At 38.7% G+C, this 14,831-nt stretch overlaps 2 protein-coding genes across 2 annotated transcripts in view; both read left to right on the forward strand.

Moving 5' to 3' along the window:
- The first annotated feature begins 151 nt into the window (after positions 1-151).
- Positions 152-7,252, forward strand: tcp11l2 (t-complex 11, testis-specific-like 2). Its single transcript, XM_037695636.1, has 10 exons — positions 152-208; positions 1,691-1,931; positions 2,025-2,157; positions 2,726-2,846; positions 3,101-3,327; positions 4,835-4,971; positions 5,112-5,299; positions 5,437-5,618; positions 5,732-5,904; positions 6,892-7,252. The coding sequence occupies exons 2-10, from the start codon at positions 1,766-1,768 to the stop codon at positions 7,152-7,154; spliced, it is 1,590 nt and encodes a 529-aa protein (XP_037551564.1). The 5' UTR covers positions 152-208; positions 1,691-1,765; the 3' UTR covers positions 7,155-7,252.
- A 4,722-nt stretch (positions 7,253-11,974) lies between these two features.
- apaf1 (apoptotic peptidase activating factor 1) overlaps positions 11,975-14,831 on the forward strand; it is a 61,828-nt gene continuing 58,971 nt past the window's right edge. The window contains exons 1-5 of the mRNA XM_037695968.1: positions 11,975-12,152; positions 13,399-13,571; positions 13,740-13,929; positions 14,105-14,302; positions 14,474-14,657. Coding sequence (XP_037551896.1) covers positions 13,428-13,571; positions 13,740-13,929; positions 14,105-14,302; positions 14,474-14,657 — 716 coding nt within the window. The 5' untranslated portion in view covers positions 11,975-12,152; positions 13,399-13,427. The remainder of the gene's footprint in view (positions 12,153-13,398; positions 13,572-13,739; positions 13,930-14,104; positions 14,303-14,473; positions 14,658-14,831) is intronic.

The following is a 14,831-nucleotide window of genomic DNA, read 5'->3' on the forward strand; positions in this document are numbered from 1 at the left end:
GTTTTTACATCTGTTTTGAATTTTAGACTTATATTTTACTTTAAAAATCCTAGTATTCGCTTTTTTGGGCAGTATTATACACCCCTATGTGTGAAATGGTTTAGTCTGTTTGTCCTTTTAAAGCCAGAAATGGAGTATCAACAGAGCTAAAACGGGACGATTTTAAAGCGAACAATTACATGTATCTCTTTCCGGAAACTTTAATGAGGTAAAAACCAATTTGTGTTACGAACATTTGAAAGTTTGTGTGCTTGAGATGAATCTAGGTCGCGTTCTTGTCTGTAACTCCGACGTTACCGTCGAATGCCACTTTGCGTTTGTTGTGGAGCGGAAATAGAAGCAGGTTCTAACTGACAGTGGATATGTCAACGATAAATTTCTAATATAAACGATCATTTAATGTAAACGATCAGTGTTGAGTTTGACATTTCGCATTATTAACGTTTCTATCCAAGGAAGTAGTGTACTTCGTTTTTGTTCGTGTTGCATGTTTAAACCGTATTTACTATTTTATGTGTTCATAGTAGTCTTCATATTTTAGTCCGTAGCTGGAATCATGTGTACCCACTTATCCGTGTGCAGATGTTTTTTTTTTTTGTTTGTTTGTTTGTTTTGTCTGCAAAACTATGCAACCAAAGGTTTTCCATGGCGTGGTGAGTGACGGGCGTCAGCAGCCAATGAGGAGAGTCCTTGTGCAGAAAGCCCCGCCTTTCTGATCCTGGGCTTTGTTTACATTATACTGCAGTAAAATCTGGATCCTTAGGAGTTGTCTTTGTTTGTGCATGAATTATATAGTAAGTAACTGAGTATCAAGGGTCTGACAAATACATTTTGATCTATTAAGCATGTTCATAAAAAGTAAAAGTTTAGGTTTTTCTCTGTTTTGTTGTAAATACATAAATGAATCCCACATTAAAGCAGGAGTTGACTGCCAACACTTTAATCCCTAATTATTTGTTCTTAAATCCACTGCCTTGGTCCGTCCAGATTATCTCTGAATATTGGCCTACTGTTTCGTTTGGACCCGGCTTTGATCGTCTCTCCTTGAGCTATCTTTGAACTGCAAGAGCTGACTCTACTCATTTTTGGTTGCAGATAACTGGGACCAGGAACACCCAAGGGTCGCCATATGTTTTAGATAATACTAGAACAGGCTAAATCTGCTTTATATGTAGATGTTACAGTAAATAGAGGTTTGAATAAGTGTAATTTAAAATATCAGCATGAAAATGTTATGCTAAAATATATTTGTAGACGAGAACACATGGAGTCAGGTGTAACATGATCTCTAGGACGGTTAAGAAGACCTCTGTTGTCCTTTGTAGCCCTGGAGACTCCGTTTCCCCTTTTTATGCTCAGTCTTTTGTTCAGACCTCTGTTAACGCTGACGCACTGTCTAGACCTGTAAACATAAACTAATCAAGTTGTTTCAGAATGCTTTCTTTCATGCCGTTTGTGTGAAATTGATAAGATGTTGAAACTATGCAATAGATCTGTTTCCATGGTGACTGGTCTGCCAGCTGTTGAGCGCGAGTGATGGGTTTTTGTTGTTGTTGTGCACCCACCCATAGCAACAAAGGATACATTCTCAAGTTTTATCAACTCTCAGCAGTCGCTTATTATTGTTGCAGGTTCTGTTGGAAATTACTAAAACAACTTTATTGTTTTTTTCTTCTAAATTTCCTTGTAGATCGGCCAGTGTCACTGGATTTGGACTCTGAACACACTTTCTATTGATATCTCTTGTGAGAAGCTTTGACCCAAGATGCCTCGAAATGATGAGCGACCCTCCACGTCCAGCGGCGAGGACCAAGGCAGCGACGCAGAATCGTTGTCAGAATGCAGCGCAGGCATGGCCGCGGCCAGTGACCTCGACTCTTCGCGTGACAGCTTTAACAGTGACTGCTCCAGCAAGCACTGCACTCCGTCCTGTGAGTTTTCGTTCTTTCTCTTTCTCTGTACCTTACAGTTGTTATCAGGCAGCTTTGATAATCAGATGTTTGTTCCATGTTTGCCCCTCACAGCAAGCCCTCCAAGAGTCTTGAACCTAGATGAAGTCATGGAGGCCGGAAGAGACTTGTTCAATCTCAAACTCTCCCATGAGATTGTGCTGAATAAGGATTTTCACATGGAGCCAAATCTAAAACCACCAAACAGGTATTTACCAACACATTCTTAGAACTGTGTGTGTAAAGGTCTGGGGGTCTTTAGTTGCAAATATTGGAACAAAACATTTGAAACTTGGTTAATGCCTAATGGGGAACATGGCTGAAGTTCACTGGGGATACCTGCTCCATATTTTAGTTAAAAATCACGATTACCATATTTATCAGATTATAAGGCTCACTGTCGATTTTTGAGAAAATTAAAGGATTTTGAGTGCACCTTGTAGTCCAAAACGTACTGTATATAAAATATAATGTATTTTTAATGAGTACAGATATGATATAAATTATATTATAAGTATGTAATAGTGCTTGTAGTTTATGATTTATGAGTTTCAGGTACTACCACACCAAATTTTAGCGCACGATCTGTAAAAGTGACTTTTAGCTAACGATTGCACTCACCCTCAGACACGGACAAAACCCTCGGCTTTCCCAGTACGTGATGGGGGCGGTAACAGAACTATTTCCTTATGTTAGCTTAAATATAACAGGAAAAAATTATATTTTAAAAAGCAGTTTTCTGGCATATTCTACTACCTTTTTTTTTTTTTTGTCAGTTTATTAAATGCAGTGAAAGAAGTTGTCCACAAAGCCTTCTGGGACATCCTGGAGTCCGAACTGAACAAAGACCCACCTGAATATCAACATGCCATCAAGTTACTGGAGGAGATCAGAGAGGTTAGTGCACAGTGCACAAAACATCGTGTTATGATCTATTTCACATTCTTACCAGCTTTTACAACTCATCACCTTCTCTGTGTGGCGTTCACCTCAAAGTAGCAAAATGGTAACTTTAAAAATTGAAAGTATCATATGTGGACAAAAATTAAGCTTGCACGTTGGAGCAGATTTTAAATGGAAACAAATATTTAAAAATAAATTTGAAGACCTCATGTCTTCAAGTATTTTTTTTTGTCTTCTTCCTTGAACAGATATTGCTCTCATTTCTTAATCCTGGTGCCAATCGGATGCGGACCCAGATTATGGAGGTGCTGGACATGGACCTGATACGTCAGCAGGCAGACAACGACGCTGTAGACATCCCAGGACTCACCTCGTACATCATCACCACCATGGGCAAGCTGTGTGCCCCAATGAGGGACGAAGAAATAAAGAAGCTACGAGAATTAAACGTGGATAATATAGTGACGCTCTTTAGGTAAAGTCCTTTGGTTTTGAGCATTTTAACATCCATAAGTTTTATCAGATTGAGAGGATACATAAACTTTGATTATATTTTGTATTGTTTTGTAGTATTTGTTGCTGCTTTGTAATGTTTGATTATTGTGTGAATGCTTCCATTTTTCTTCTGTATGTTTGTCGGCATGTTTCTGGTCCCACAGCTTTTCAAGCTATTTCGACAAAACGTATATCAAAACGTTCAGCTCTTTCAGGACAATCCTGCTATGGCTTTTGGTATTAATGCAACTTTAGCTTTTTGAAATATTTAGCTTTTTCTGCCACTTTATTTATCTTATAAAATGAATTGAGCTCATTTTACATCCTTCAAATCTTTAGCTCTGTTTCAACCTTTTACTGCTCCTTTCGCATTTTGTTCTGCTTCAGCTTCTTTCAGCTTCTTGGTACAAAGTTAAACATGTTTTCAGCTACTTTCAGCTAATTTCAGCTGTTGTTTTCATCTGTTTAGTGCTCCTTTCAGATCCTTTCTAACTACAACATTTTTGAGCTTCTTCTAACGTCTTTCTGCTAATTTCAGCTTGTTATACACCTTTTAGCCTATTTCTGCAATTTTCAGCTTTTTTTAAAAACTATTTCAACTACTATAGCTATTTTTATGTTAATTTTAGCTTTTTCCACTAATTCCGTTTTTTTATACTCGTTTAAACTTTTTCAGCCTAATTCAGCAAAAATATGCTCTCTCCAGTTCCTCCTTGTAATTTAAGATTTTTTCTGCTTTTTTAGCTACTTTTCAGCTGGTTTTTGTTTGGTGTTGTTGCTAATTTCAGCTTTATTCAGATAATTTATACTTTTTTGCTCATTTCTGCGTCTTTCAGTCTAAATGGGCAAACATGCTCTTTCTGCTTTCTTGTACTCAAAGCTTGTTTTACCTTTGCAGCTACTTTTTAGAAAATCTTTAGCTAATTTAAGCTGTTTTCAGATAAAGTCACATTTTTCTTGGTCATTCCTGCTACTTTCAGCCTAATTAACTTCTTTCTGCTAATGTCAGTTTGTCATGCTCTTTTCAACTTTTTTCAGGTAGTTTTGGCGTTTTCTACTATTTCAGCTACTATTTAGCTGATTTTATGCAATTTTTTTGCTTTTTCAGCTTTTTCCACTTTTCTAAAGCTCATTTAAGCTCTTTCCACGTCCTTCTCGTAGGTTAAGCTTCTTTCTGCCTTTTCAGCAACTTTTAATGTTTTTTGCTATTTGTAGCTTTTAAAAAAAAAAACTGATTTCCCAATTTTTTTGCTCATTTCTGCTTATTTTAACCTAATTAAGCAAATATGTGTACTTTATGCGTTCTTCTAATCTAGGCTTCTTATGTTTCACATGTTTCAGCATGTTTTTAAGCTAATTTCAGCTGTTTTTCAGCAAGTTCTTCTGCGATAAGAATTCACACTGCTTTTTCGCAGAAAATACAATTTCTGTAGTTATTATTACCTTATTGTTTATATATATTAATTTTTTATTTTTTGTAAATAAAGGGAGATCTTTCGTGTTCTGGACCTGATGAGGGTCGACCTTGTCAACAATACGATCAGAGACATCCAGCCTGTGCTGCAGAGGATCAGTGTTGAATATGAGAGGGAAAAGTTTCAAAATGTCTTGGACAAAACACCCAGTAAGTTTAAAAACATTAATAAAGTTTTTGTAACTGCTAGAATGCATGGTGGGGAAATTAAATGTTATGTTAGAATATATAATGTAGCACACAATCTATTGTTTCCAAGTTAAGCTGATAAAAAAATTTACTTTTTTCAGATGCCTTAAGCAAAACCACCTCCTGGCTCCAGTCAGCAATAGAAGAACTGCTTTCAGCCACCGTCGCCACGGAAAAATCCAACAACCCGAAGAAAAGACGTGGAGCCATGCCTGGGCCCTTCCAGATACTCAGTGCTGCTTTCCTTCATATTCTCATGTGGGATTTCTCAAATAGCCCAGTGCCGGAGGTAGTGTGAAAAAACGGGGTAATATAAATAAACAAATGTAAAATTACACACTTGCATAAGGAAATATATTAATGTCTACCTTCGCCTTGCTACAACAGCAAAATTTAGAGATTGAAGGTCTTTTTGTTCCACATTAGACTTGGGTGACGGATGAGACCCGACTACAGGAGATTCAATGGCAGCTCAAGCAGTGCGAGGCGGTGAACGAGGTGCTGCTCATTGTGTACAGCACTGTTGGCGAGCCGGTCCAGGGGCTTTCATCCCTGTCGGACCGCTTGAAGAGGATGATCAGTGTGCTGCTGGACGGGATGCACAGACAGTCAGTTCACCTTTTTATTCTATACCTCTTCCTCAAATTTATCACCGTGCGTCACAGGCTCTCTGTGACCTTATTTTTATAAATATCTGTTTTGTGTTTCTCTCCTTTCACAGAGACTTTAACCTACGAGAAGCACTAGAGGGCGTCAGTGCTCAGCTTTGCTGCGAGCTCAACAAGTCTTTGATCGAAAGGAAGTACCCTGCACTGACCCCAGAGCTGCAGGCCACACTGACAGGACAAATCTGCAGCATCAGCCAGAAGAATAATCCAATTCGCACTTTAGTTGGTAAGATGTAAAAAAAACTGATGAGGTGCAGATGTGTCCTCTTTACTCCTTAAATAGAGATAAAATAGTATACATTAGTTCCTCGTTTATTGTGGGAGTTACGTTCCGGACTCCCCTGCAATAAGTGAAAATCTGCCTAGTAGGGACGTCATATTTATTTTAGTGTTTTTATACATTTTAAGCCTTTATAAACCCCTCCCACACTCTTGCAATGTTCTAAGCTCTTAAACCTACTAATTTTAACAACATGCGTTTATGTAGCTACTAAATTTTACTCACCAGCTCTGCAGAACAGCAGCTTGGTTCCAGTCCGACTCGGTTCCATTTCGGCAGACCTACTCTGCCGGTTCTGGTCAACTTCGGGTAGTTCCAGTGGGCTCCAGAGAGAACGCCGGATCTCTGGATGGCGCCTTCCCGCGCAGAAAGCCTTGTGGGCCGGCGGGCACCACTCAGATTCACCTATGAGTCTGGAGGTCCGGTTCTGGTTTGGTTCGGTTCCATGCGGCTCTCTGCATCCGCTAGGCGCCAAAGTAACTGTACGAATAAGGATTGAACTTTTCGGATTGGTTCCAAACTTTACCTCCGTTTCAGCAGAAGTCAATGGGGCTTCTGGGCATGGCACTGTTGGCTTCTGGGAAATGTAGTCCTCATGAGTGGCGATACAGTATAGGCTTATTGAGAGAAAACTACAAAATTGCGTCGCCTGTCCCCAAGTATTTTTTTTTCGTTAACTTTTTACTCTATCCCATACTGTCCCAGTCACTTGAGTAATATTAAAGTTGACAATTATGTGTCGTGTACAGTTTTAATTTTTTCCTCGTGAAAAACCGCCAAAGAGCGAGTCCATGAAAGTTGAACCGCAAAGTAGTTTGAAGTTGTTTGAACAGGTGTGCGTGCACCACATAGTTCTTTAGTTCTGGGTTATTTATCACTGCTTGTTTCAATGGATCGAACTGGTCTTGTCTTTTCTACTACCTTCCCCTGCAGAGGATCGTGTGCAGCAGTACTTCATGGGGGTCCTCTCTGACCCCAAACCCCAGGTCAAACTTGAAGAGGTGCCTGTCGGTTTGGCCGCTGTCAAGCCTGAGCTCACTCTGATCGGGAAGAACTTCATCTCCCTTGTCAACTACAACAGGGCTGTTTATGGACCTTTTTACGCCAATATCATCAGGAAGCTGCTGTTCAGCAACGACCCACCACCTGCAAACCTCCCACAGGACCCAGCCCAGGACTCCGTCTCTCGTGAATAAAAAACAAACAAAAAAAACTATGCAGTTGAAGAGGATTATTTTTCTGTTGAGAAAGTAAAGTCTAAATCTGTGGAGATAGCTCTTAGGCCAACTAAACAAAGCTAAAATCTAAAAGAAAACTCAAAAGTTTAACTAAAGTAGTGTTTTAAGAGTTTTAAAAAGTAAAAAAGAGGCATTCTAGGAAGTCCACAATAGTGTTTCATCCTTATTCCTTACAGTGCTTATGTATACATCATATAATCACCGTTTACTTTGACCTGCATCCTTTATAAGTACTTAAGGTGTGTTTCCCTCATAATGTTCCCCGTTTCATAAAGGATAAAAACGATGTTTGTTACATTTCTATTTAGACTCTCTTAAAAGCAATAATACAAAATAATAAAACATTAGTATTTCAGTCGTACGACCAGCTTGATAAAATAATTTAAAAGATGCTGATATTTTTAGAAGAGTATCATTTCATACTCCTTCACTCGTTAATATTTCTACAGACTTTAATATCAAGAGTTGATTCAAGTTGTGTACAGTAAGTGCCATTTTTACAAATAGTAATGGAAAATATGAGAGGGCTCTTTATCGATATTGTTTGTTCTTTGCTTGCGGACTCTACAATGAGCTAGAATGCTAAATGTTCTGTTTTTGTTTTTATGCTGTTTTTATTTAACTTGTTGAAAAGAGACATGCCACTTGTTTGCATGAGCTTTGTGTTGGCGTTTATTTGATTGCTGTTCCTAAATTAGTTGTTTCTTTTTATGTATTTGTCCTGGACATCATAGTATCTACCAGTGGAGTGCTTGTTAAACTAGTTATGTTACTATGTTACAAAGTACTGTAGTTTTATTTCTTAAACAGTACGGCTGCATTTGCTGTTAAAACAAAAGGTGCTGAATTTTATTAAAGTGGATATTGGATTCAGTGTTTCCAGTGGACCTTGAATTGCACAAAAAAGCAATTGCATACTTTTACAAAAGTTTTCATTAAAACGAATAACTGCGTTTATTTTTCTTCTGTACCACAGTTAATATAATAAATTGTCTAATGAGTGTGGATTCATCTTAAATACTTGCGTTTAAGTAGGATTGAGAAAGTCTGAAAATTAAACAAAGTTGCATTAAATATTAATGCAGCAAACTTTGTAACAGAACATGTAAACTCAATAAAAAAAACAGTATTTTACGACAAATGGATCTTTTTAAAACAACATAAAGTTTAAAAGATTTACTAAAAAGCAGTTTCAGGTGTTGGTAATTTATCATAAATATGTGCAAAATTCAATCCTACACTATGTTTTAACAAGATGCTGTGGCTGTTTGGATGAGCTAAACTTGATTATATTTAGAAAATACTGAGAGGTTATTGTAATGTGATAAATGAAATAAAATAATCAAATATGAAAAATAAACCGTATTAAATGACTACATGAGTAGACATCCTGTAAATATAATCCCTTTGAATAAAAATGTTATATGGGGAAGTTCCACTCAAACAGCACCTGAAAGAGTCTCTGAAACCTGGCTCAACAAATCTGTACTCAATGACCTGGCGATCAATGGATTTAGCATCTACCGCTGTGATCGTCAAAAGGGGGGGGAGGGGGGAGTCGCTGTTTACATCAGAGATTCTTTGGTTGCTAGTCCTGTGTCTTCTAACAATTCCAAACCAGTTTGAAGCCTTAGCTGTAAGCATCACCTTGCATGGTGGCCAGATCTTATCTGAAGTCTGTTGTTACCGCCCACCCTCAGCATCACCAGAGGCTCTGATGGAATTTCTTGGTAATTTAAAATTCAAAGAGATCCTTTTGGCTGGAGACCTCAACATTGATTGGTGTAAGTCGACCCGCCTCTGTGATAAATTCAAGGAATGTTGCCTGTCTCTCAATCTTACCCAACTGATCAACTCTCCCACTAGATTAAACAAAAACCGTCCTGAAAAATCCTCCATCTTAGACCTGTTTCTAACTAATATGCCTCACAAATTCCCTGGTACAGGTGTATTTGCCAATATCTTGAGTGATCATTGTGTGACAGCAGCTTTGAGAGATATTAAACTTCCACCTTCTAAGCCCAGATTAATTCAAAAAAGGGATCTGAAACATTTTTGTGAACAGTCATTCCTCTGGGATCTGTCTCACTTTGACTGGCATCGTATTCTGTTAACTGATGACGTGAACTCTGCTTGGAACTATTTTCATAATAGTTTCATTTATTTTGTGAACAAACATGCTCCTTTTCGTCAGTTCAGAATAAAGGGACGAGACAGCCCCTGGTTTACTCCAGAGCTAGCTGACCTCCTGCACAGGAGAGACCATCTTTGGGCTGCAGCGAGAAAATCTGACTCAGACACTGATTGGTTGAGTTTTCGACAGATGAGGAATAAATGCACAACTGCCATCAAAGCAGCAAAACACAACTATTTCTTATCTCAGACCTCCAAAAATCTAAATGACCCTAACAGATTCTGGAAAACTATCAAATCTCTCTCAGGCAGCCCCCAATCATCTGACCTCCCATCACAACTTCTCATTAACTCTGTTCCTGTGTCAAATAAGCACGAGATCCTGAACTGTTTCAACAAACATTTTGTTGCTTCTAGTTCTTTATTTGACACAGTTACTAATGGAAAATCAGCCACTTCACTTAATAACCAAACTTCTACAAATCAAATCCCTCCTACAAGTCAATCCTCAGTTAATCACAGCTTCTCTTTTTCTCCATTCTCAGTCAGTGAGGTCAATAAACTGTTAAAAGATCTTGACCCTAAAAAATCTGCAGGTTCAGATGAACTTCCACCTTATTTCTTAAGGCTGGCTGCTCATATCATCACAGTCCCTGTGACCCCCATCTTCAATCTCTCCATAAAACAAAACTCCATCCCAGACACTTGGAAAACAGCCTTTGCTCTTCCTTTGCTGAAGGGAGGTGACCCCACCTCACTGAACAACTATTGACCAATCTCTAAACTCTGCATTTTAGTCAAGGTTCTAGAAAAACTGATAAACTCTCAAATCAAAAATTACCTGGACTCATTTAATATCTTACCTCCACATCAATCTGGTTTCAGGAAACAACACAGCACAACCACTGCTTCACTGAAGGTTCTTAATGACGTTGTTGAAGCACTGGATGCTAAGGATTATTGTGCTACACTTTTCTTAGACCTGTCTAAAGCTTTTGACACTGTGGATCATAACATCTTGTGTCATAAACTCTCAGAAATTGGTTTCTCAGAACACACCATTGCTTGGTTCTCTAATTATGTTTCAGACTGGAAGCATTGTGTTCAACATAATGGTACTTCCTCCAGTTATTTAACAGTCAACAATGGTGTGCCACAAGGCTCAGTCTTAGGACCCACCCTCTTTACAATCTACATACATAATGTAGGCAAAAACATCCCTAATGCATCCATACATTTCTATGCTGATGACACAGTTGTTTATTGTCGAGCTAAAACTATTGCTAAGGCTTTCCAGCTTTTGAAATCTGCATTCAACTACATCCAGACAGATTTGTTCCGCCTCAAACTTGTCCTAAATGCCGACAAAACCAAAGGGATGCTTTTTTCAAATAGGAAGTTGGTCCCAGCAGTTCTTCCTCCGATTTTATCCTCAAATGGTGTCCCCATTGAGTTTGTTGATTCCTATAAATATCTGGGTATCTTGGTCGACTCACATGTCTCTTTTAAGCTCCATGTGGAAAACTTGGTAAAGAAACTGAAAGTTAAACTGGGTTTCTTTTTCAGAAACAGATCCTGTCTAACCCTGAATGCTAGAAAACGCCTTGTATCTGTGACTTTCCTTCCCTCCATTGATTACGGTGATATTATTTACATGAACTCTCCTACAAGAACCCTGCAGATGTTGGATGCTGTCTATCATGGTGCACAAAGATTCATAACTGGCTGTGATTATCGTACCCACCACTGCACCCTGTATTCACTGGTTAACTGGACATCATTAACTTCGCGCAGACTCTTTCACTTCTACATTTTCATCTTTAAGTCACTTCTTGGTCTGCTGCCTTTGTACATCTCCTCCTACATGTCTCTGTGTGAGTGCAGCTACGGAGTGCGCTCTCAGGACATTATTACCTGCAGTGTTCTCTCAGTGAGGACTGAACTAGGCAAAAGGGCCTTCTCCTACTCCGCTCCTGTTTCCTGGAATTTCTTACAAAATATTTGAAGCTCTCGACCTTGACCTCTCTAAGTGACTTTAAGAATCTGTTGGACTCCTGGCAGGGACCTATGCAGACATGTTCCTGTTTTTAGTTTTCTACATTCGCCTTAGAATCTAGCTGTTTTTTTTTTTTTTTTTGTTACCTTTTTCTTTTAGCCATCCTATTTGTAAAAAAAAAAAAAAAAAAAAAAAAAACCTGCAGTATGACTTTTTATAATTGTTTATTGTTGTTGCTGTTGTCCATTGTTGTCATCTTTCTTTGTTGAAATCAGGTCTCTCTTGTAAATGAGTCCTCGAGGCTCAATGGGATTACCTGTCTAAATAAAGGTTGAATGAATTAAGGTCAGGAGCTTGGAAACTCCAAGCAGTTCACAAAATGGCTGACATTTGTATGTAATATAATTAATAAATTACAATTTTTTTAAAATAAAATTTGTTGCCTTCTTTATTATAAGGGTTTCAGAAAACCAAACATTTTGGCGGATAACACTACATCAGCAAAATAAAAAATCATTTCACTAAACGAATTTAAGAAAAACGACAGTGACAGGGTCTTTGAATGCAGCATCAGTTTGCCCAGCTACAGATTCGTCAAACACATGAGGTCATTAGTCACGTGTTTAAATACCGTCTTGTGATTGGCTGTATAAAACCGGAGTCGTTGTTTTTGTTGTGTGTCAGGAAGCAAATTGGGCGTGTAATATCGCTTCAACTGAAAATTAATACAGTACTCTTGGCATTTCATTGGAGTCTTTAAGAGTTATTTTACCTTGGAAGCGTACACGTCAACAAACAGCGTTCTTACAAATCAAGAAAGGACACCCGTAAGTAGTTCTCCCGGACTTTCTTTGTTTCTTTTAAGTCGGAGTGGGTGAATTTGTCTTAACACCTGAGACATATACGAAGCACTAAACTGTAGGTTTATCTCTGATATGCCGTCTTTAAATTAATATTTCGTTTCTAGACAAGGGTAAGTGAATTTAGCCTGGTTATTAGGTACTGGAAGAGATTAAAGTATAAAAATAAATTGACCAGCTGATAAAAGTTGTACATTTAGTTTTGCTATGAGTTCCTGCTCCTGGACCTATTTTTATGATGACCCATGTTTAAACTGTGCCCTCATAAAATTGTTTGTTAGGGGTTGTTTATGAATTAGGCAAACATCAGCTGTTTTCATCCATATAACTATAAGCTTTATACTGTTGTTTAATGGGAAAAGTCCCACAAACCTTGTTGCTAAAATGTTTTTGGCTCCATTATGACTCAAGTCTACAAATCAGAGCATATGGATTGAGTGGTGTGGCTTACACCATTGCCCAAGCTGAAATTAAATATACATTTATTTAACCCAAATTTAGACAGTGGCACATCAAATTTTATAACATAAATATAGTAAACTAGGCCTAGTCTGAGTCTTGGCTGGTGCAAAACATACCCAAAGTCTGACAACCATGGCATCAGAAGTGGGCCATTGTCAAAATACACTGGTGTGTCAACACTCAACGCCTCAGATGACTTTCTTAGCAATGAGCATTAAGAAGGACATTGATTGCAGGGATCTACAACCCCAATTTTAAGCAAGTAAGCCACAAAAATACAGTTTAGATGCTGAATCTCTTATAAGTAAAGATGGGCAGAGGTTCACCAGTCTGTTAAAATCTGTCTAAAAATAGTGGAATTATTTCTGGCAGCTGTTTTTTAGTCACATGAATCAAAAAATTAAAATATTTGGGAACCACAGATGCCGTGTCCTTTATACTAAAGAGGAAAGGGACCATCCGGCCTCTTATCAGCACAGTTTAAACGCCTGCCTCTTTGATGCTATGGGGGTGCATTAGTACCTCTGGCATTGGCAGCTAACGTGCCTGAAAGGGCACCATCAATACAGAAAAGTTTATACAGGTTTTAGTACAATATGTTACAATCCAGGTTTGCAAATTATTGCATTCTTTTTGCATTTTCATTTTATGCTTTCACCTTCTTTAGATATGAGATTGTAGGTTTGGGGGAAAAATGCATAAATACTGATCTTTCAGTAATTCTCCATGTTTTATCTTTATACATTTTTAGCTCCTGCATGGTCAGTGTCTCGTGCAGAGATGGTGATGGAGGAACGGGCGCGGAGCTGCCTCTTGCGCCTTCGCCACAAACTGGAGGAGGACATCAAGCCCACCTATCTCATGGACCACATGATCAGCGATGGCGTCATGACTGTGGAAGAAGAGGAGAAGATCAAGACACAAGTGAGCTTGAGCCATGATAAATTCCTCAGACGTTTTGTTAAACACTCTGAATTTCTGCCACATAATTGGATATTTAGGTTCATCTTGGATGACGAGTACTAAGGCCTTCAATAAGACTGTCAAAAAGCTGTTTGTTTAAAGCACATTTTATTTTATTTTTTTCTCCAGTCCACCAGGAAGAATCAAGCTGCCGCCCTGCTTGACCTCTTGCTGAGGAAGGACAATCGTTCCTACATTTCTTTCTACAATGCTCTGGTTAAAGAGGCATATGATGATTTGGCCAATCTGTTGCGAGCTGATCTACCTTGTGTTTCATACGGAGATCAGAATGGCTCTTCTGACCATCATACGCCATATGGTGAGAAGTGGGAGGTTGTGGGTTGAGAGAGAGGAGGTTTCTAAGTGAAGGAGTCGAGGAGTGATCATGTACTTGCTGTTTTTAAATTCTCTCCTTTTGTGATATAATGCAGTACATTCACAATTAAGATGCTTACACAGTCTTTACATGAATCCCCTTCTGTTTTATCCAACAGTCCAGACCATGCTAAGTGAAGGTGGGGTACCACAAAGGCCTGTAGTATTTGTCAGCAGACCAGAGCTGATCAATCGGGTTCGGGAGAAACTTTTTCGCCTCCAGAAAGACTCTGGCTGGGTTACAATCTATGGGATGGCTGGTTCGGGCAAGTCTGTGCTTGCTTCTGAGGCTGTTAGACATCATGGACTCATCGAAGGTGAACAACATCTAACTCATACTAAATAAGAAAAAAATAGTAAACCGTATGAATTCCTTTTATGCTCTAATATAACATTTTTATTCTGAATAGTGATGGTGTGTGTTTTTGAAAGTAGCTTGTAAAAATGTTTTGTAACAGTTTCTCAGTGTTTACCTCTTCTGAACCCAGAGTGTTTTCCTGGAGGGATCCACTGGCTGCCTATTGGTCAGCTGGACAAACCAGACCTGCTGGTAAAGATCCAGTCATTGTGTTTCCGCCTGGAGCAGAGCCTGGATGAAAAGTCAGTCTACCCCAACTCTCTGGACGAAGCCAAGGAGCGTCTGCGCTTCCTCATGTTGCGCAAGTATCCAAGGTCCGCTAGAGTGTGTCTTGGTTTTAGGTCTTTATATGTTATTGTTTCTCCAGGGTCAAAATCAGTTATTAACTAGAGAAATCACATTTCCTGCGAAAATGCAGTGTGAATGCTTATTGCAGAAGAACTAGCTGAAAAACAGCTAAAAGTAGCTAAAAAACCTGCTGAAACATA

This window comes from Nematolebias whitei, chromosome 22 (assembly GCF_014905685.2).
Source record: "Nematolebias whitei isolate Nwh7 chromosome 22, NemWhi1, whole genome shotgun sequence".
NCBI lineage: Eukaryota > Metazoa > Chordata > Actinopteri > Cyprinodontiformes > Rivulidae > Nematolebias > Nematolebias whitei.

Coding starts and splice junctions, on each gene's coding strand:
- tcp11l2 (XM_037695636.1), top strand. CDS start 1,766: ATGCCTCGAAATGATGAGCGACCCTCCACGTCCAGCGGCGAGGACCAA. Junction 2,158..2,725: donor AATCTAAAACCACCAAACAG/GTATTTACCAAC, acceptor TTTTTTTGTCAG/TTTATTAAATGCAGTGAAAG. Junction 4,972..5,111: donor TGTCTTGGACAAAACACCCA/GTAAGTTTAAAA, acceptor TACTTTTTTCAG/ATGCCTTAAGCAAAACCACC.